The sequence below is a fragment of the Alexandromys fortis genome, unplaced genomic scaffold (assembly GCF_014885135.2).
Source record: "Alexandromys fortis isolate MF-2015 unplaced genomic scaffold, M_Fortis_MF-2015_v1.1 scaffold_129, whole genome shotgun sequence".
Lineage (NCBI taxonomy): Eukaryota > Metazoa > Chordata > Mammalia > Rodentia > Cricetidae > Alexandromys > Alexandromys fortis.
The window spans coordinates 3,080,030-3,102,411 of NW_026068022.1; the positions used below are offsets into that span (position 1 = coordinate 3,080,030).

Genomic DNA, 22,382 nt, shown 5'->3' on the forward strand with positions numbered 1-22,382 from the left:
TGCTTAAGGAGCTTAAGGAGCATGCCCGTGAAATCTCAGGCTCGCTCGGACCTCAGCAACTGGGCTTCTAAGACGTGAATGTTTGGACTCTCCACTGCGGGGGGCCGGGGAATATAAACTAGATTTTCTATGAAGTGCAGAGAAAAGAGAGGCTCCTTAAGTATCCATTTGCAAAGAAAAAGGAGAACAGAACGGTTAATTCTGGGACCGGTGCATTGATAGGACTTTTAAACTCTCAAGGGGACATAGGAAGCAAGTGAGGCTCAGAGAGGGTTAGGAAACTTGCCCGAGGACACCTAGCAAGGGAAAAAACAAAAGCCAAGCTTGGCCCCAGTAAGCTTTTACAGTGGCAGCACAAGCATTCCTTCCCCACCGCCTAGGTAACTGGCCAACCACAGGGTCCCCCGGAAAACCCTTTCAGGGTTTTATACCAAAGGCTAAAGGTAGTGGCCATGTAGTTCAAGACACGTTGCTGATCATGTGCAAGGCCCTGGATTCAGTGCCCCCCCATCACACCACACACACACACACACACACACACACACACACACACACACACACAGAGAGAGAGAGAGAGAGAGAGAGAGAAATGTAATAAAATTTTTGAAAAAGAAAAGAGATAAAGGGACGTCCTCTCTCTCTCTCTCTTTCTTCTTCTTCTTGTTCTTCTTCTTCTTGTTCTTCTTCTTCTTGTTCTTCTTCTTCTTGTTCTTCTTCTTCTTCTTCTTCTTCTTCTTCTTCTTCTTCTTCTTCTTCTTCTTCTTCTTCTTCTTCTCTCCTTTCCTCCCTTCCTCCCTTCCTTGTTAGAGGAGGTACTGTTTGGAGACAGTTTCACTATACAGTCCAGGCTCCCTTGAACTCAGAGCTATTCTCCTGCTTCGGCCTCTGGAGTCCAGTAATCACAAGTCTCAGGCACCACTGCGGCACCTCTACACAAATGACTATAACCCTGTTTACTTTTCAGTATGAGTCCTGAAACTAAGCAGAAGTCTCTAAGACATGAATCTCGAAGAAAGTAGATCAAACCTGCTCTTTTATTTATGTATTTATTTATTTAATTTGGACAAACTGATAAGCACACCTCTGTTCTAGGTGAAAGAGGGAGACGATGGACAACAGAAGCTACTCCAACCCTCCAGACAGCCTCTCCGTCTTCTCCGAGTCTGCCCACTTGCCACTGTCCAGGCCCTTCTACCTGGACCCCATGGTCACTGTCCACCTGTGCCCCGAGGCCCCTGTGCCGCCCCCTTACACGAATGAGCTGCCTCTGCTGCCCTTTACCGGCGATACCCTGATCGTGGACAATTATGGGGACCCGTACCCCTTCTCTTTCCCCATGCCTTACGCCAACTACAGGCGCTGTGACTATGCCTACGGACCTGCCTTCATCCGCAAGAGGAATGAGCGCGAGAGGCAGCGAGTCAAGTGTGTGAACGAAGGCTACGCCCGGCTGCGGCGACACCTGCCCGAGGACTACCTGGAGAAGCGACTCAGCAAAGTGGAGACCCTCCGAGCTGCCATCAAGTACATCAGCTATCTGCAGTCTCTCTTGTACCCGGATGAGACTGAGGCTGGGAGGAACCCTCGGACCACCAGTTGCGGCCCCCTAGACCAGTCTCTGAGAGTCATTTGAGTCAGTGCTTTCCCAAAAGGGCTCTGCTTCAGCGGCGTCCAGTAGATTCTCATACACGTGGTTTGGGGGAGGGGACAACAGTAGTCCCACTACCAGCCTTCCTTAAATGCTGCTTCTCTGGTTTCAGAGGCACTGAATTATCCCATGCAACCCGAGACTCCCATGCCGGCCTTACTGCTTTGAGTATTCTGAGGGTACCGAGTGCCCGGGGGTCTCCGCACCACCCACCCCACCCTTCGTACAGCCTTGGCCAAATGTACGCTTGGTAAATATTTGTTGACACGATCTTCCTGTTCCGATCCTGTCACCTGTGCCGGGACCACGATTAATTTCCATCCCGAATTCTGTTCTCAGCTGGCTCTACTCTCGTTTTGAAGCCGTTTCTTTCCTTATCTTTTGGTGCATGACATGTGTGTGTCCTGTAAGGCAATGTGTACATGAGTGTGAAGTTCTTAAAATATTGTTGCTCAAACAGACGAATAACTTTTGACTACTGCTGTTGAATGCACCCACTTAGTTTACTTGGTGGGTTTTTTTTTTTTTCTTTTCGCTCTAACTATGTAACTCACAGAGATCTACTTGCCTGTGTTTCCAGAGTCCTAGGAATAAAGTCAGTGCCACCATGCCTGGCTCCCCTTGGCTTTCAAAGCTCCATATACTTTGACATCCCCACAAAAGGGAAGCACAGTCTTGCAAACACACCCTGCTCTCTTTACTCTCCCATTCTAACAGGAATATTTCGCTACCATCACTAAAACCCCATGGTCTCATTCAGTAATCCTTTCTGGCTGCCCCTCACTGGTCTTTTTAGACTGAGATTGGAGGCATGTGTCTGGGCCACAGTCGTCCTGGTGACTGCAGAATTGGCTTTGGGAGAGCATCATCAGTCAAGGGACTTTGAGTTGCCAGAGGAAACTCAACCCAAACTGTCATAACTAATACAGAGAGTGTATTCCTTGTGAAACTGAAGGACTGAATAACCCACAACCCGTCATTTTCAAATCTCCCCGACACCAGCAAGAAGTACAAGCAAGAGGCTGGGAGGAGGCGGAAACTTTTTTTTTCCCATTCTCAATAAAATAAAAAAAAATTAAAAAAAAAAAAAGAAGTACAAGCAGCTGGAGAGACGGCTCAGTGGTTAAGAGTACTTGCTGCTCTTGCAGAGGACCCAGGTTTGCTTTCCAGCATCTACATGGTGGCTCACAACTGTCTATAACTCCAGTTCCAGGGGATCCAAAGCCCTCTTCTGGCCTCTGCAGGCACCAGGCATGCCTGCAGCGCACATACATACATGCAGGCAGAACACTCATATACATAAAATAAAACTAAATGAACATTTTTAAGTCAATGCAGAATACTACGCTGTGAGGCAGTGGGCTACTTGAACTAGAGTCCCTCAGAGCCTGGGTCTAGCTCTATGACTCTCTCAGAAAATAGCCACCAGGATCTCCTAGAATTAGATGCCTCTTTATTCCTGCCCAAGAAGAAGAGAGTCTGTCTGTATCCAATTCCCAGCTACAGTCTTGAGACTCATACACACCCGTGTTTGGTTTCTTGGGTTGGCTCCACCTATGCGACTGCCTCAGCACACCAGTCTTTGTGGATACGGGCATGAGAGTGGAATCTGGACTTCTTTATCTTCGGTTTTTCGAGACAGGGTTTCTCTATGTAACAGCTCTGGCTGTCCTGGAATTAACTCTTGTAGACCAGGCTGGCCTCGAACTCACAGAGATCCGCCTGCCTCTGCCTCCTGAGTGCTGGGATTAAAGGCGTGTGCCACCACCACTGCCCAGGCTTCTTATTTATTTTTTAAATGATTTATTTATTTTATGTGCACTGGTGTTTTGCCTGCATTTTGTCTGTGTGAGGGTGTCAGAAGCCCTGGAACTGGGGTTACAGACAGATGTGAGCTGCTATGTGGGTGCTGGGAATTAAACCTGGGTTCTTTTGGGAATTGAACCTGGGTCCTTTTGGGAATTGAACCTGGGTCCTTTGGAACAGCAGTCAATTCTCTTAACCACTGAGCCATCTCTCCAGGTCCAAGGAATCTGGACTTTTATTCCTTTGGTCACCCATCTGTTCCCCATCCTTCTACAGCTCACATACTTATTCGGAGAGTTCCTTTTGTTACAAACACGCTCGCTCCTTTGTGTGTGAGTGTGTGTGTGTGTGTGTGTTTGTACATGCACGGGGCTGTAGAGGCTAGAAGGTGTCCTCCTCAGTTGTTATCCCCTTTATTTTTTTGAGGCAGGATCTCTCACTGAACGCAGAGTTCCACATTTTGCTAGGGTTGTATGTAAACCCGGCCAAGTGGGTGCTGAGGAGACAAACACGGGTCTGCATGCTGGCGCAGCACGCCGTTTCCCTACTGAGCTGTCTTCCTAGCCCTGCTATTTTGGTTTAAACTATAAGGAATGAAGAGTCCCTAGGCTACTCGTTAGTTTCCCAATCCAGCCTTCTGCCTTCTGTAGGTAGAAGCAGACAGTCTCTGAAGAGTTCAGCACCCCTCCACGGGACTCCCCCAAGACCTCTAAGAGGCTCCCACTGTAAGGAAGCGTCATTGAGATAAAGGGAAAATAAAAAACTTGCCTTGGTTCTCCCACCTCACTCCGAAATCTAAGTCTCTCAGGGCCTCAGGTCACTCTCTGCACATGCCCAGTGTACTCCCAAGCCCTGGCATTGCCTGCTTGATTAAGTCCATAGCAACTTGCTAGGCAACCTGCCTGGGAAGCAAGAGTTGTTATACCAACGCCATGAGTGTCAACTGTCAGATGGGGCCGAGACTGAGGTAAGGCTCAGGTCTGGGCTGGATTTGGAGTTTTAGGTAAGTCCCTTTGGAATCAGACTTGTGGCTTTGGGCCATGGTAGACCCTAACAAGTCTTAGGTGACTGCTACTGCCTCTGAATAAGTCCACAAAGGGAGGACCCTAGCTAGTCCTGTAGGTAACCAGGTTAGGAGGGGAGTCGGTGGCTTCTGGTGGGGGTCAGTTGGTCACGGCAGGGTGTGTAAAGAGAAAGGGCATGCTACAGGGGTTTTAGCCACAGGGAGGAGGAAGAGGTAAAGCCCAATGGGAGCTGGGCTGCTGGGTGCCTCTCACGGCTCATCTCTGGAGTGGTAACAAGCTATGAGCATGCGGCTTTGAGGGAGGATTGAAGTGGGATCTCTTTAAGCTTCTAGCTTCAGTTCTTTCAGGCCTCCCTAGTTCCTGGGGGACACTCTGAGATAGGTTCTCCAAAGGGGACACTGGGGAGTGTCCCCTGGCGGGATTAGACTACAGCTGTGATACCTGTGTTTGCTCCAGGTGGGTACTCTGAAGACCATGCAGCCCTCTACCAGGCCTGGGCTGCCTCTGCCCAAATACTGCAGTGTGGCCACAGCCGGGAAAGCCCCCAGCCCAGATGGTGCGGTGCCACCCTGGGGCCTCTCCTTCACCTGTCCCTTTGCCACGCAAGCATCCTGGCTGCCCACGAGCTGCACACTCACCAGGTACCAGCTTCTGTCCTCTGTCCTTCCTTTCCCCTCTGTTCCTGGTCCTAATGGCAGCTTAGAGTCCTCAAATGCCTGGGATTTTCCAGAATAGCATCCTCAGTCAGTTGTCTGAAGTGTGACTATGACGTGGCAAAGGAACGTCAGCCTGTAGCAAGTTCCAGGGACCAACCAGTCTGCCTAGGATAGGGACACGGCAGTCCGATGCTCAACTTAAAAATTTTTTTAAATTTATTTTAAGTGTTTGGGTGTTTTGCCTGCATGTCTGTGTACTACATGCATACAGTACCTGAAGAGGCCAGAAGAGGGCAGCAGATACGCTTGAATTGGAGTTACGTACCGAGGATTGTTAGTAGCCAAGTGGGTGCTGGAAACTAACTATATCCTGGTCTTCTGAATTAATCCTTAACCACTGGAGAATCTCTCCAGTTCATTGCTCAAGTTCTTAATTTATTTGTTTGGATCACTTTTTTTTAAAAAAAGTATTTTTCATGGTTTATTTAATTTTATTTTATGTGCATTGGTGTGAAGATGTCAGATCCCCTGGAACTGGATCTTCAGACAGTTGTGAGCTGCCATGTGGGTGCTGGAATTGAACCTGGGTCCTCTGGAAGAGTAGTCAGTGCTCTTAACCACTGAGCCATCTCTCCAGCCCCATGCTTGGATCACCTTGTTCAAGATCAAGCTTAGCTTTTTTTGTTGTTGTTGTATTTTGATGATTTGGTTTGTTTTCTTGAGACAAAGTTTCTCTGTATAACAGCCTTGGGTGTCCTTGAACTCACTCTGTAGGCCAGGCTGACCTTGAACTCACAGACCTCTGTCTGCCTCAGCCTAGGTGCTAGGACTAAAGGGGCTACCACCACCTGGCTTTTTTTCCAAGTTAAGCATCTTTACATTCAGACTTGTCTGCAAAAAACAACTTTTTTTCAAAAGCCCATACCCTCTTGGGCTGGAAAGACTACTCTACAGTTAAGAGTGCATATCTGTACTCCTAGGAGACCTGAGTTCAACTCCCAGCACCCACATCAGGCGGTTCACAAACACCTGCAACTCCAGTTCCAGGGAATCTGAACACACACATACTTCAAAAAGTAAAAATAAATATTTGAAAACAACCTCCCCCAAACCAGATCCCCCATTCTGCAACTGCCCCAGCTCCAACATGTCCACATCCCTCTGACCCCTGAAGCCAAGCAACTTACAGTTTGATTCCCCTGTCAATTTGTTACCTCATCGTAGAATCCCAGTTTTTCAAGCATTGATTAACACAAGCATACAAGCAGATTTCATTTGGTTTTCCTGAAATAATGCCCCATACAGAAAACGCCCTATGTGCCCTTCACTTTCTGCTAACTCCAGAAGTCGAGCTGATCTTGCAGCAAGTCATAGATTGCCACGTTCTCCCTGGATTTCTGTTGTGCCCACCTTCTCACCCTCATGCAGTGAGCCTCCTCAGATCAGACCCCGAGGCACGTATCTTATTATTATTATATTTCATATTCATATGTTTATCTAGGTGGGAACACACACTATATTTCACATGTGGCCGTCAGAAGACAACCTATGGGAGTCGGTTTTCTCCTTCCACAGTTTGGGGTCTGTGGCAAGCACCTTTACCCTCTGAGCCACTTCTATAGTCTATTGATGCTTACAGGATTTTGTGCTCGTCCCTTGATTTCATTTGTTTTTCCCAGGTGTGGTTCTTGTCACCCATGTTCCCACACTGCTGATACATCGTGGCAGGGGCTTAGCTGGCTGGGAAGAGTCGGAGATGCTGCTGGCCCCTGGGTCCTGGCCAGGAGGGAACCGGAAGGCTTTTATTATCTGGCTCAGATAAAGACTGCTCCGGAGGCAAGTGCTTCTGGCCACACGCTCCTCTGGATGACTTAGTTGTGCCCGGTGTGTCTTAGCTGTGTACATTTTGTAAGTCTGGTTCCTTGGCTAAGCTGTTAGGGCTGTGTGGTGAAGTTCCGCAAAGTGAATAGCTTGAACAACAGAAACCTCATTTGTTTCCCACTCTTGAGGCATTGTAGGTTTGGTTCTTTCTAAGGGCTACGAGGAGGAGTCTGTTTCCTGCCCCTCTCGTAGTTTTCAGTATTTGCTCAAAATCTTGGGGTTTCCTTAGCTTGAAGAAGCATCACCCCAAATTCTGCCTTCCATATAACATGGCTTTCTCTATTAGCTATTTAAACTTCCTCGTTCCCAAATTCTTTTTATTTATGTGTATATGTGTCTCTGTCTATGTCAAAAAATGCAAATATAGAAAATATTCAGCCTATTTTTAAAAACATGCTCATGTATGCTAAATCACCACAGAACAAAAATGTTCTGATAAGTCAAGTCACCTCCATAGAGTTGCCCATGGACTGGACACTGCTGGGGGGACCCCTGCTTTGGAGGTGACCCTAGGTTGTCACTCCCATTTGGGGGCACAAGTTACAGCTCAAGCATCCCCAAGGGGCCAGCTTAGTTGCTTGGACCACTGAAGTGCTAACTAATGACAAAAGCAGAGGAGATTCAGCCAGTCACGGTGTGCGCCACCACCTCCTGGCTTAGACTTCTCTTTTAAAAATTAGTTTTGGGCCAGGCGGTGGTGGTGCACACCTTTAATCTCAGCACTTGGGAGGCAGAGACAGGCAGATCTCTGTGAGTTAGAGGTCAGCCTGGTCTACAAGAGCTAGCTCCAGGACAGCTAGGGCTGTTACATAGAGAAACCCTGTCTCGAAAACCACCACCACCACAACAAAAATAAATAAAAATTAGATCTATTTTAATTTTATGTCTGTGAGTTTGTCTGTATGACTGTGTCTACCATGTGCACAGAATGCCAACAGAGGCTAGAAGAGGGTGTTAGTAAGCCTGGAACCAGAGTTACAGATAGTTGTGAGCTGCCCTGTGGGAGCTGGGAACCAAACTTGGGGTTTCTGCAAGAGTAGTAAGTGATCTTACAGAGCCATCTCTTGGGTCCCAATTTTTAATTTTTTGACATAGGACCTCCTGTATTCCAGGATGCCTTGAACTTTGAACTTGGATTCTCTTGCCTCTGCCTCTCAGATTATCTGTTGCACTGCTGTGCGTGGTTTATGTTCTGCTGGGGATGGAGCCCAGGTCTACACACTAGACATGCACTCTACCAACTAGCTACATCCCTAGACTTTGTGAATGTGGTTCCATGTGAGCATGTGCGTGCTCTTGTGTGTACATGTGCCATGGCAAGTGGGTCAGAAGAGAACTGGGGGAGTCAGTTCTCGCCTTCCATCGTGTGGGTCCTGGGAATCAAACTCAGGAAGTCGGGTTTGGCTGCAAGTGCCTTTCCCCACGGAACCATCTTGCTCGCCCCATCTTTTTGTTGTTTCAAACAGAGTCTCAGTTTGTAGCCTCAGTTGCCCTGGCCCTTGATGACCTCAACATGACCTTGAATTCAGTAGAAAGCCCAGGCTGCCCCCAAACTCGAGAGCAATTCCCCTGCCTCAGCCTCTCTTGTGCTGAGACTATGGGTATATATTGCCACTCTGTTTTTCTGCTGTATTTCAAATCTTTTTTTTTTTTAAGATTTATTTTATGCATGAGTGCTTTGTCTGTGTGGTAGTTTGAACGAGACTGGCCCTCTTAGGTTCATATATTTAAATGCTTGGTCCCTAGATGGTGGAACTGTATGGGAAGGATTAGAAGATGTAGTCTTATCAAAGGAGGCATGTCGTGGGGGTGGGCTTGAGGTTTCAAAAGCCTGTATCATTCTCTGCTCTTTCTGCCATGTACTTGTGGATCGAGACATAAGCTCTGTTTCGGCGTCAGTACCATCCTTGCCTCTTTGATGCTATGTTCCCCACCATGATGGCCATGGAATCTAACCCCATGAAACTGTAAGACCAGTAAACATGTCCTTTTATAAGTTACCTTGGTCATGGTGTTTTATCAAAGCATTAGGACAGTAACTAAGATAGCCTACATATATGTATGTGCATCATGTGTGTATGCCTGGTGGCTACAGAGGCCAGAAGAGGGTGTCCAATCCCCTGGAACTGGAATTATGGATAGTTGTGAACCTCCAAGTGGGTGCTGGGAACCAAACCATGATCCCTTGCAAGGGCCACCAAGGCTCTTGATTACTGAACCATTTCCCTAGCCCTTAATGTCAAATCTTACTCTATTTTCTTTCCCACAGCTGGAGAGGAGGGGGGCCCTGGTTGTGGAATTTGAGGCTCCCCTTGTCACAGGCCTAAAGCTGCCAGGCCAGCAACGGAGAGTGGTATTTCCAGAAGATGTCATTCAGTTCTCGCCATCCATGCCACGCTCACTGCAGCCTGGTGACAAGGTGCTGGCCCCCTGGGAAGCAGAGCAACAGCGGTACGGCCCCGGCACTGTTCTCCTGGGCTTGGAGAAGCAAAAAGGCCAGAAAGGTGAGGAAGCTGTTGTCACCCTACACGCCCAGAGGAGCACTGCTCGTGGCCATGGCTCCACAGTGTAGGAGTCACAGCAAAGAGAACCCTCGCACATTTCCCAGTGGCCTTACCCTGCAGTGGCAGCAGATCGGTCCTATCTCCCAGGGTGTGTTATGGTTAGTATCAGGGAGGACAGAAGCTGGTGGCTTGTGTCTGCAATGCTAGCACATAGGAAACTGAGCCAGGAGCATTGCTGGGAGTTTGAAGGCAGCCTAGGCTACAGATAAGAGTGTCTCAAAAAAACAAAAAGTGGGGGCTGGAGAGACAGCTCAGTAGTTAACATTCAGTTCTCAGCACCTACATGGAAGCTCATATCCTTCTATAACTCCAGTTCCAGGGGACCTAATACCATCCTCTGGCCTCCCTGGGCACCATGTTAGAATGTGGCACACATACACACACCCAGGTAAAACACTTAAACATATGAAAACACATAGAATAAAAATTAATAAAGACATTTATAAAACAAAGCAAATAACGACAAAAACCCAAAAGGCATAAAATCAAACCAAGAGAAACAGCCTACAACTACCATGTCTATGCTGATTACCTAAACCAGCGCATGAGCTGGGCGTGATGTCATGGCATCTAGAATTCCAGCACTCAGTGGGCTGAAGTGGGAATCATGGAGCTAAAAGCAGCTTGGGCTACATGAGACCTATCTCAAAAACTCAAACCGACGAACCCAACAAAAACATCATGTGTGGTGGTGGCAGGGAAAGTATTCTAGTCATGGGAACTCACCTCCCATCACTCACCAGGTCCTGCAGGGACTGACAAGCCTCTTGTGCCAGCCAATCGGCACAGCTGTTCTTCAGAGAATCATAGAAAACTTTGCTGAGGCTGTGCTTTGGTTCTGCACGAAAACCAGGTCCCTCCAGGCCCTCTGCAGCCTAGGGGGCAGGGAGGTGCCAGGAAGTCCTCCAGTGGTCGGTGTGGTATGGGAGAGGGGACATTCCCAAAGGCTCTCTGGGCACAGCAGCACATGAAGAGCCAAGAAGAACAGGGGGTGGGGCTGAGGCTTTGGGCTTTATTCCAAAGAACCAGGAATCATAAAAAAAAAAATGTCTCCCATTTCTGTTCATAGCATCTAAAGAAGAAATCACTGTTCACTTCTGGAATGGCAAGACAACTAAGGTTCCTCTAGACAGGGTCAGGTGGGTGCCCCCCACTGTCTGGAAGAAGGCTGTGGAGAGACTACAAACACCTCACACCTGGGGCTGCCACAGTCCTTTCCTGTGGGCACCTCACTGTTTTCAGCTGGGACCTAACACTAGATGCACCACACACAGATCTCCTCTGGACTCCTCATGTCCTCCCTGCCTCTCTTGTGTCTGCTGCCAGCCTCTGTATCAGAGCTGTTTCTGTGGCTGTCCTTTGGTGGGGCCTAGCTGGTGGCCACTAACAAGGACCTCAGAGGCCACAACAAGAAAACTCCCAGAGTCAGAGCCGAAGCCCACAGCTCAGCTTCTGTCCCTACAAGGTCCTAAAGAAGAGGTGATAGCAGCGTTCAGCTACAATATGTCCTCCTCCTCTGAGGAAGAGAATTCAGAGAGTCATCTGGAGAAGGGACTTCCGCAGAGACAGATGGTAAACAGAGGAGTTAACACTGATCCCATCATTTTTGAGAAGCCTCTACAGCAGTGTGGCCCCAGCCAGCCTGAGTGGAGGTACTGGAGGAGAAACGGGCCTGAGCCGCCCCCTGGAAAACCGGGTATGGTATACCAGGGGTTTGATGCTAGCTTCCCAGACAGGGGCTAGGGGCTGCAAGGGTCTCTTGAAATATGGAATACTCTGGTGGGCTTGGAAGTAATGTATGGAATGCAGGCTGTCAGATCAGGGAAGAGGTAGCTTCCACATGAACAGGAGAGGACAGATGGTTTGATCTTTGTGCTCTGATTGGTTCCTCTATTTAACACCCTCCTCTTCTTTGACACGGGGTCTCATATAGCCCAAGATGCCCTTAAACTTCCTATGTAGCCAAAGATGACCTTCAACCCCTGATCCTCCCACCTCTACCTCCCAAGGGCTGGGATTACAGGATGTAGTACCATGCCAGGTTTATGTGGTGCATGCCAGGCAGGTACTCTACCAGCATCCCTAGTCATATCTTTTTCTGTCTCCACTCATCTAATACTTAATTACAAAGAAGAGAAATGTATCTTTTAGGTCCCAGCTGTTTTGTTGCAGTCCAGAAAAAGATTTATATTTCTGGAGCTGGCCCATGGAGCAACATCAGGAATATTCTAAATCTACACAGAGAAGGTGTGGGGTGTGGGAAAGGGCCACCCCCAGCTATTTCTTCCTTAGAAGTCCCATCCCCTGCTGTTTCTGTTGTCTTAGCAGTTCTGACTGGGTCTGGTCACCTAGACTAGCCTGGTTCTAGGACTGTAAATGGGAGTCACCATGCGGATGCCATACTGCCTGTCATAGTCAAGTGCCAAAGATAACTGATGTGCACAAAGCCAAGTGTAAGCCAGAGCTGGAGGCAGCAGCAGGTAACAGCCTTTTCCTTCCCAGCTTTGCGTCCTTGTAAGGAAATGTACTGTCTGATTTCTAAACAGGATGGGCATTGAATCAGTACTAAGCACTAGCACTCCACCAGTACTTGCTATCAGTCTGTCAAGTCCAGAGTTGGCTGTCAGTCTTCAGCTCTACGTCTTGCGATCTCTGCCCTCCAAGCACGGCCTTATGCATCCCCTACAAGGATACAAAGCTAGAAAGGAAAGAGCAGCTGTCACCTCCCCTGTCTCCAGCACCAGCCCCACTAACCGATCTTGGGTTTAGGAACAAGACGTTGACACAATAAGGAAAAAGACAAGGACAACCAACAGGACAGAGTGCAAACTGCAGTTGTGGAGACCACCCAGGAGCCAGCCCTGAAAGCCACCAACATGAGAACACGGCAGACTCAACCAGAAGCTGAACACAGACAACGAAGTCAGGGCATTGGGACAACCAGAGGAACAATTCCCTTAGAAGAAAAGCCCTGGGCTAGAGAGATGGCTCAGCGGATAAGAGCATTGTCTGCTCTTCCAAAGGTCCTGAGTTCCAATTCCCGGCAACCACATGGTGGCTCACAACCATCTGTAATGAGGTCTGGTGCCCTCTTCTGGCCTGCAGGCATACATGCAGACAGAATATTGTATACATAATAAATAAATAAATATTTTTTTAAAAAAAGCCTTGAGCATCTGGGTAAAGCAGAATGCCTGGGCAGGGCATCTGAAAGACTCCAAAAGTAGAGCAGACCCCCTCTCTGGGACTCTGAGGGTACCTATACTTTAGATGCACAAGCTCATACATATACACATAATTTTAAAAATTGGGGCTATGGTGGACTCATTGGTTAAGAGGATTTGTTGCTTTTGCAGAAGACTGAGGTTTGCTTCCAGCACTCATATGCAGCTAACAAGCATCTTCTGGCCTCTGTGGGTACCGGGCACACACATGGTACATAAGCAAAATACTCATACACATAATCTTAAGACTCAAACTAGGTATTGTGGTTCATGCCTGTGAGGCAAGAGCATTGCTCCAAGTATGAGGCCGGCCTAGGTGACTGTGTACTAGGTTGGTCTGCTACTACAGTGTGAGATCCTGTCTCATCTGAAGAATCAAAACAGAAACAAAATAAAAATTATAGTCAGTATATAAGATTTAAGGTTTTTCTCCTGGAAGGTTAATGGGGTAAACATTTGAAAAGGGATTAAAAAGGGCAGCTGACAAAGCCTTAGCAGGAGTTTGAGCACAGGGGAGTACCTACCAGCACCTGCTCCCGAGACCTCCTGCAGGTAAGCGCATGGGAAGACACCCGCTGTGAGGGGCACAGGGGCCGGTAGTCCCGCACTGGATCTCCCTGCCAGGGCTGGCGAACCGCTTAGGACCCTCTTCACAAAAGGACAGGGTGTGTCCACTGCTGTCTTCTCATAGCCCACTGTTGTACATGGGGGGCAGGGTTTCTTTCTAACACCAATAAAATAAATTATTTTTATTTCCCAATCTCTCCCTTTATTATCATAATTTACACTCCCTTAGAAAGCCAGCAGTGAAAGCTGTTCGGACAGCACCATTCCCTTACTGTTTTCAGGCACACAGGATGCGGACTTCTATACTCTCAAGTTAAAATGGGCTCTGAAAGACAGACCCCAGTTCACAAAGGCTGACCCCCTACAGCCAATACTAAGAGTAGGATCCGTATATCATTATTAAGACAATCATTAGGTGGTTTTATTCTTCTTGCTACTTAAAAAAAGAGTGACGTGACGGCAGTGACAGTCAGCTTCATACGGGGAAGACCAAGTCCACACTCTGCCCCGAGTCAACCGCGACCACATGAGTCTTCTTGGTTAAGGGGCTTGAGCCCACAGTGACAGAATAGGTCCCTGGATACACTTCTATGTAGAGGTCCTTAGAGATGTCCTCGGCCTGAAAGGAAAAGAGGCAACGTGGTTTAAAGTCTGACCTCAGAGCCGCGTCAGCACCTCCACCAGGCTGTCACTGTGTGCCGGAGGTGGGAGAAATGTAGACATGGAGCCCCGATTTCAAGGATCAGCTTGGTCTCAGGATGGCACTGTTGTCTGGGTGACTCTCAGCCTTAATGCTTGTTGCCTTCTCTCTAGATCTGAGAATATCTACTTCACAAGTACATGTGCAAACTTTGTGAGTGAAAACGTGTTAGAGAAACATGACGAATTCTAAAAAGAGCACCTGCCAGGTGTGGTTGCTCACAAACTGTGAGTTTGGGGCCAGCCTGGTCTACATAAGAGATTTCAGGACAGCCAGGGCTACACAGAAAGAGAAAAAACCTTGATTTAAAAAAAAAAAAAAACGGAGACAATGCTAGGTGGGGGAGTTAGGCGGAGAGAAAGGCTCGGGAATCAGTTAGAGAATGGCACGTCCGCCTGACAAGGCGTTGGGATAATGAATGACTTTTTGATCATGCTTTGCCGTACTCCCTTCAGAAGGATGAGGCACTGTTTCTCCCCCAAGCTAACAATCTGAATGGACGCCCTCTGTCACTGAAGCACTTACTTGGAAGATGGGCCCTTTCATGTTGCAAAGCTCTGAAAGCTGGAGGTGATGGACGGTGTTCAGAGCTGCACTGAGCACAGACCATCCTCCAGCTAGACTCCATACCTGGTTGGATGGTGGCTCAGGGCAGCTGCACTGAGCACAGACATCCTCCAGCTAGACTCCATACCTGGCTGGACGGTGGCTCAGGGCAGGTGCACTGGCAGGGGATAGGCCTTAGTTCACACAGCAAAAAGAAAAGTCACCAACCAGGAGAGAGCAGGTAAGAGTCAAAGTGCATCTGGGCTGAGCTGGGCATAGTGGTACACACCTTATTCCCACTACTTGGGAGAAAGAGGCAGATGAGAATCTGTGAGTTCAAGGCTAGTCTGGTCTACCCAGTGTGTTTCAGGATAGCCAGGGCTACATAGAGAGACCCTATCTCAAAGAAAAAAAAAGTGCATGTGGGTTGTTACTTAGCTGGGAACTCCGCTTCGACCCCCCTCCAGATCCCTGAACTTAGAAAACCCACCAAGTAGTGGCTCCTCCCCTGGAGCCACTTAAGACTGAGCCTACAGAGTATTTAAACTGCCTCTTGGAGAACAGCCACATGGTTTTTTTTCTGGCCTCCTCTCCCAGACTCATCTCTGGGGGTCGGGAAGATCACCCGGGAATGTTTGTGCTCAGTAAACTTGGTCTTTTACTTTTATTCTGGTTTGATTTGAACGACTGCGTCACCGGAGACTGCAGCTGCTACCTCCTGTCTGCCCAGTGCTTGGAAGGAACATCAGGCAGAGCTGTCATTTCTACACCACACACGGGAGACTAATGAAACTACTGGCCAGAAAATCCATAGCAGGAATAAGTGATATTTGTACTTTCATGAAGTTTCGTACCACCCTGCCTTGCTGGCAGACTTGAGGTCAACTTTTTCAAAAGCTACTTTGTTATCTTTCTCCCACTTCCGAAAAACCTAAAGGTCCAACGCCTTTCGCTGATGTGAGGAAGGTGGCGACGGCACTGCTGTTTACCAGGCGTCAACCGTGTACAGGGCCGCAGAATCATCTCCATACTGGGCAGCGCTGAGGTTAGTGTGCTCTTGTGTGGGGCTGGAGAGACGGCTCAGCAGCTATGGGCACTTGTTTCCTGCCCTTGTAGAGGATGGAGGTTTGGGTCCCAGAATCCAGGTGATGGTGAGGGCTCACAATACCTTGTAATCCAGTTCTAGGGCACCGACACCTTCTTCTGGCCTCTGAAGGTACCAAGCATGCATGTGGTATACATACATATGTGTAAGTATACATGTATACAAATAAAATAAATCTGAAAAAAAATCCATCTTCATACTGGAACTCCAGGCCAATCAGAATTACCAAAAGCAACACTAATGAAGACACCCACAGCTGACAGCTTGCATTTGTACTAGAAGCAAAATTTTCAGTTGCTAATTACTCTAGAATATCCAAATCCTGGTTAGTAAGAAACTATATACAAACAAGAAGGGATTTAGTGCAGTGATATGTCTAAGTTCCTTCTTCAGAATTCCAGCTCTTCCAAGTCCCAAACAAACTCCTCAGGCTCACAGACTACTTACTCCTTGGTCCTGAAATTCGTATCTACTTCTTTTTTGTCCCACAGAAACATTTCAGATGCTTTGGAAGCCAGTATCAGCACATGTAGACATGCTGGAATTTCAGCAATGGCTGCATTTTACAAGCAGGGGTCAGGGCCTCCCACTGCTTCAGCAGATGGTGAAATCCTCTCAGGAGCCCATGGCAGCCCAGCTGGCCTAGGAAGTGAGCTGTGAATACTTCACATTCTTTCCAACCACAGCTATGAGCTGAGGCCACAGAGCAGCCCCTGAGCCTCTAGTGAAGGAAAAGGACACTAAGAAAACAGCATTTTGCAATGAACCAAAATCTTGTGGACCCTCAAGTGTGTAAACCTCTCAATTTGAAGACACTGTAGAGCTCACACAAATGGAGCCCAATTGGTAACAGGTCAGTTGGCTTACAGAAGGGTAGTGAAGCCAGGCACAGAGCTCTGTACTCACAAGCCAGGATGCCTCTAGAGAGTACTCTGATGTTTGGGAGCTGCTTCCTGGACCAATAGATGTCTCTACTCTGCCGTTTCTCTGCTGAGATAAATATTGATTAGGACCTGAGTTTTGACCTTCTGAAAGCAAAGACATTTTCTCTTCTCTTACTAGGATTATTTCCTACGCCTTTTCTCATCTGTCACCTGTTATTAACCATCTCCTTGCTACAGTTAGAGCTGTTTTTAGCTATGTGTTTTCCATTGTTGCTTTTTTCCTTATGTGAGTTTTGGAGTCTGGCAAACGAGTTTAAATCCCATGTCCTGTTACTCACTAGCAGGACTCACTTAACTCAGAGCCCTGGTCTCCTGGACTATAACATGGGCTCCTTGATGGAAGGAAAAGATTGAAATGCTGAAGTCATGATACCCAGACTTTCACGGTATCGTCGGGGAAATGGAAAGCCTTAGAGGCTTCCCTTTTGTACTCCACAGGAAAGAGGATTGTCACTCTGCCACCTACACACCTCACCAAGCTCTCTAAGGAGAGAGCAGGCCAGGGTGGAAAGGGGATTTCAGGACACAGACTCCGGTGATGCCTCACATCCCAGGGAAGAACTCAAAGGGTTCTTGCCGCCAGCACTGAGTCCACTCATAACCCACACTCACTCCTATCATTTTTGCTAAACCTCTTCATTCTACGACCCTAAGATGACTCGCAGATCAGAGAAATCAGGGATTTTAATCTGAACTTAAGTCTGACATCTTTGAGTATAATTAAAGGAGTTTAAGAAAACTCAAAACCAAAATGTCTACTTCTGTTGAACAAACAGAACCTCTGGCTTTCACACAACACATATTTAAAAGACAGAGTGTGAGCAGGCTGTGGTGGCTCACACCTCTAATCCCAGCACTCAGGAGGCAGAGGCAGGATGATCTCTTTGAGTTCAAGGTCAGCCTGGTCTACAGAGTGAGAGAAACCCTGTCTCGAAGCAGGGCTGGAGAGATGGCTCAGAGGTTAAGAGCACTGCCTGCTCTTCCAAAGGTCCTGAGTTGAATTCCCAGCAACCACGTGGTGGCTCACAACCATCTGTAATGGGGTCTGGTGCCCTCTTCTGGCCTGCAGACACAGACAGAATATTGTATACATAATAAATAAATAAAGTTAAAAAAAAACAACCAAACCAAATCAACCAACCAACCAAACAAGACAGCGTGTGTGATGAGGGGCTGCTAGCTCTTATCCTTATAAAAAAACCAAGGTAGTCTCAGCCACCCTAGAAGCTGGGGAGGAAGGATGACCTAAGACCAGTTCATGATCAGAGTTGGCAACACAGCAAGACCCTGTCTGAAAAATGAAAAATATATAATGAGACAACCCCCGTGACACACATATTTCTTTTTCAAATATTATCAAAGACATGGCAGTATCACTATATCAGTAAGATATAACTATTAAAAAATCTCTTTTCTGGGGGCTGGAAAGATAGTTCGTGGCTAAGGGCATAGGACCCATATCTGGTTCCCAGTATTCATGCTGGGTGGACCACAACCACTTGGTGACGCCCACTCCGATGGACCCAACACCCTCCTCTAGACTTCTTGGGCACCTGCGTTTATGTGCACATACCCAGACACAGATACACACAGTTAAAAATAAAGTCGTTTTTGTTGCTGAGACAGTTAACATAGCCTGGCTGTCCTGAAATTCTCTGTGCAGATCAGGCTGACTCCAAACTCAAGAGAGTCACCTGCCTCTGCCTCCCAAGTGGTGGGATTAAAGGCCTGGGCCTGACTTAAGACAACAACCCTCTTTTGTATTTCTAGATATATACGGGAATATGTGGTTCTTAAGCCTGCCCCAGAACTCCACGGCCCAGGATTACAGGTTCAGTTGAAGATCTTAGAGTGAAATAAATAACCTTGCTTCAGACAAACCTCTGTTTCTCTAAGTTCCTGGATGCTATGAAGTCACATGTGTCTGCTGAGTACTGGAATGCTGAATCACAGAGGCATCTGATGACACAAAACCCCACAGACTTTCAAATCACAGCCCCAACCTTGCAAGGCTACAGGCACGGCGTGGAACACGGAAGACACGTACCTGCTCCTGACCGTGCCCTAGGCCTGAGTGCACGTGCACTTCTGGAGGCTGCCTTCTGTGGTAACGGGAGACGTGGGTGGCCCCTCCTTCCTCTGGCACAGATGAGTAGTATTTCTGGAGAAATAACGTGAGAGAACACTTAAATGTTCTGGCCAAGTCTTCAGAAAGACTCTCTGATACTTGTGCACAGTAAGGTTAAGGGCGGAAGCATGAGAAAAAAGGCCAATCACCTGTCCTTGGCCTGAGATGCTAACACAAGGATATTGCATTTGGCATGGTTTTGCTGCCACCTGCTGCCTCTGGAGGGCAAGAACTCTGGCCAACTAAATAAAGGATGATATTCTCTGCGAGGGTAAAGGCTTTCAAATCTTCACTTCAATGTCAAGTACATCCACCCTTTCATTTCCTCCCCTGACAGAGTCGGATCAACAATTCTCTGTTTACTTCCAGGTACTCAGGTGAGGTAGGGGGAAAACGTAGTAATTTCTTCATTGAAGAAACACAGAAGACTAGAAAACAAACCTAACAGCTGTGCCTTTTGCCCCTGGGTTCTCCACAGGGGAAGGCAAGGAGAGAGATCCCTAGTGTAGGAATAATCCAAAAGATCAGAAAAATTACATTTTTCTTGTTTGGTTCCTTCTTCCTCTTCCAAGATGACCTTGTATTTGCCCTTGACTCTGAGTGTGAAGACAACACAAGCTTGTTTGGCACACACTGTGGGACAGTGTCAAAGGAATGTGAGAGGAGGGAGGAGAAGCCTGGAGAGTCAGGACACGGACCTATGGCATTTTAAAGGCCGCTTTCAAACTCTGGAGCCAAATCCTGGACACTTTGCTAAATCTTCGAAAGGCTAAAAAGTTCTCAAGCACCACTCTGTAATAGGATCGAAGTGGAACATAGCTGAAACCCTACCTGAAGAACCCTGGTTTGCTAAAGCCTCAAAGACAACTCTTATTTGACTGAACCATGAACCAATGTCTAAGGTCATCATTGTATAGTAGAGCTGAATGTTCTCTGAACCATAGCTCTTTGCTTGAAAGCCTACTGTAATCTAGAGAATGTTTGTAAAAGGCAGGAGTTGGGTATAGTAGTGGCATATATAACCCCTATACTCAGAAAGTGGGAAGCAAGGAGATCAAGACTAGGTAAGTAGCAGGCCTGAGAACAACCTTGAGATCTTACCTCTAACAAAACTGAAAGATTGGCAACTTGGGGATCTTTATACCTGGAGCCTGAAAGCATGGCAAAACCAATTCTTTTCTATTTCGCTTACACAACAATATCCTAAAATCCCAGCCATGCACAGGTAAAGCTTGGTGTGATTCTGAGAAAACAGAACCTGTGTTTTCCTTCAGCATCTGCCTTTAACATCCATCCCCTCAATCTCAGTATATGTATGGGTTTCAGAAGTTAAAACCTGTTCACTCATTTCAATGAACACACCTTGCATGGTGTTGTGATCATTTGCTATTCATCTCTCAGTGGAAATCAAAGACGTCAATAATAAAGCTGGGGCCTCAGAAATCTGAACTTTACCATGGGAAGCTAAACACCACAAAGAGGGGAGCTTCATGTCCAGAGTGTACTCCCTACTTCTCACTGCTCGGGTCACAGGCCTTAGGTGAGTCTTCAGAGCGGCCAGTTGGCTAGCTGAAAGCTACAGAACATGGTTTGATCTTTGGGAAGCAGGCCTTGCCATTAAAAACCACACACCTGCATCTGTGTCACATGGGCATCTCTGTCACCAACACCTGTTTAGGAACCCACTGGGATATTCACCATGAACTGGAAACAAACACTGAAGGTTGAGACCTAACATACAGGCTTTCCAATTCAGTTTTTGATTCAACGCATTTTGAAAAACCAAACAACTCATGAGTATCCTGAAGATTTTAACTTAGTTGCAAAGGGAAAAGGAAACAGCCTCAAATTAGACTTCATTGTGGAATCAGGAGCTAAGCACCATACTCCTTACACAACTGAAAACCCAAGGAGAGCAAAGGCCTTTTCCTGCTGTGTCTTCAACAAGCAGAGTTAGAATGGAATGGATAAATGTTTGCTGGCTGAATTCTAACTTATGTTTACCACCTGTCTTAATTAATTGATTATAACCTGCTCACGAAGGCCCCATAGGTCCCAGGATAGAGGAGTACTGATTCTTCCCAAGCACAGAGCAGGAGCACAGTGGGAGTTCACACCAACTTACCCCACACTGACTGGAAGTATAGTCCATGAATTCAGCCATTGTTCTGAAGGAAGCACTAAGGGTTGGGCGCCTTTCTTCTCTCTATTTGAACAAATGGCAAGTGATAGGTGAAACCTACTACTGCCTACTGGAAAAGGACAGCTTTTGAGAAATAGCTTCTGTTTACTTTTAGGAAAGCTTCTGCAAGCTGAAATTTGGAAAAAGGATCTTGCTGAGAAAGAATTTTAACTCAGTAAACTAGACATGCAATTTATCCAGGATCTAAAATAACAAGTTAGCTGGCTTTACTTGCTAAAGCTGTTATTGTTTAGGGTTTTTGAGACAGGGTCACATGAACACTAGATCCGCCTGCCCCCATCTCCTATGTTCTGGCACCACATTAAGAATTCTATTTACTTAATTTAGACAGGGTCTCACTATGTAACCCTAGCTGGCCTGAAACTTGCTATGTAGACCAGGCTATCCTCGAACTCAGAGATCTATCTACTTCTGAGTCATATAGGTGGTATGATTAAGGGCGTGCACCACCACACTCCGCAAGAAATTGTATCTTAAAAGTAGTCAAACAGAATACTACTATTCTTTCGTTACTTATAAAGAATGGGTCACACAGTGCTGGTGCACAACCCCTTTAAAACTAGTACTTGAAGCGTGGGCAGGAGTTCAAGGCTAGCCTGGGCTACTTGAGACCCGTATAAAATCATAAAGTGTCAAAAGCATTTTCCAAAGGATTTTTCCACTCTGTCCAGATACTTTGCATCTTTTGGCCACGGGAGGTTCCCTCCGGCCCAGTGGGAGGTCAAGAATGCCTGAGTAGTGCCCCCCCCCCCAGCTCGCGCCCTCACCTCTCCTAGGAGGCGCTGGGGACCGGGGACCGACCATCGTTCCTGGTAGGGGCCCTGGCGGTAAAGGACCCCCACGCTGCCTCTGGATTGCTCTGGAGAACGCCAGTCCACTGCCCTTCTCTTGGCGCGCTCCAGCACTTCCCTCCCCAGCCGAGCGGAGCGCTGCAGCGAGCGCCGGTCCACCCCGTTCAGCGCCGCGGCCGCCAGACAGTACTCCATGTCTCCCTGGGCACATACACAGACACCGGCCCGTTAGCCGCACCCAGGCCTGGATCCGGGAGGACCTTTCCCTGCAACCCCAGCTCCCCCTCCGCCCGCATCGCGCACTCCAAGCTGGGGACTGGAAGGGAGGACCCCAACCCCGTATACTTCCGCCTCCCGGGCCCTGGACGCAGCCCCTCGCCAGACCTGTTTCTCCAGGCGCATGCGCGCAGCGCTTCCCCGGACACGCCCGCGTTCCCGCGGTCGCGCTTTCGCGCCAGTTGCTAGGCTAACTGCGGGACGACGTGGGCGGGGCCTGGCGGTGGGCGGGGCCGGGCTCGAGGGGCACGTGGTCCCGGCTCGAACTGGCTACTGACGCGACGCGGTGATTATTCGAGGTCTCGTCCGCTGGGTCGG

The 22,382-nt window shown here is 47.8% G+C and overlaps 3 protein-coding genes across 8 annotated transcripts; 2 read left to right on the forward strand and 1 right to left on the reverse strand.

Moving 5' to 3' along the window:
- The first annotated feature begins 1,102 nt into the window (after window positions 1-1,102).
- On the forward strand, window positions 1,103-1,881 carry Ascl3 (achaete-scute family bHLH transcription factor 3). Its single transcript, XM_050163423.1, has one exon. The coding sequence runs from the start codon at window positions 1,109-1,111 to the stop codon at window positions 1,631-1,633; it is 525 nt and encodes a 174-aa protein (XP_050019380.1). The 5' UTR covers window positions 1,103-1,108; the 3' UTR covers window positions 1,634-1,881.
- A 2,564-nt stretch (window positions 1,882-4,445) lies between these two features.
- On the forward strand, window positions 4,446-13,315 carry CUNH11orf16 (chromosome unknown C11orf16 homolog). Its single transcript, XM_050163413.1, is given in 5 exon segments — window positions 4,446-5,120; window positions 6,815-6,971; window positions 9,286-9,520; window positions 10,650-11,276; window positions 12,350-13,315. Coding segments are annotated over 5 exon segments (1,554 nt in total). The 5' UTR covers window positions 4,446-4,953; the 3' UTR covers window positions 12,718-13,315.
- A 223-nt stretch (window positions 13,316-13,538) lies between these two features.
- Akip1 (A-kinase interacting protein 1) lies at window positions 13,539-22,283 on the reverse strand. Of its 6 annotated transcripts, none has more exons than XM_050163415.1 (6): window positions 22,173-22,283; window positions 21,765-21,989; window positions 20,920-21,000; window positions 18,714-18,827; window positions 16,629-16,709; window positions 13,539-13,990 (listed from the first exon to the last, which is right to left on the reverse strand). In XM_050163415.1, the coding sequence occupies exons 1-6, from the start codon at window positions 22,188-22,190 to the stop codon at window positions 13,847-13,849; spliced, it is 663 nt and encodes a 220-aa protein (XP_050019372.1). In that variant the 5' UTR covers window positions 22,191-22,283; the 3' UTR covers window positions 13,539-13,846. The 6 variants fall into 6 exon arrangements, with proteins under 6 accessions (XP_050019372.1, XP_050019371.1, XP_050019374.1 ...); XM_050163414.1 differs by having other exon boundaries at window positions 16,629-16,712; XM_050163417.1 differs by having other exon boundaries at window positions 16,629-16,712; window positions 22,134-22,184.
- Window positions 22,284-22,382: the final 99 nt, after the last annotated feature.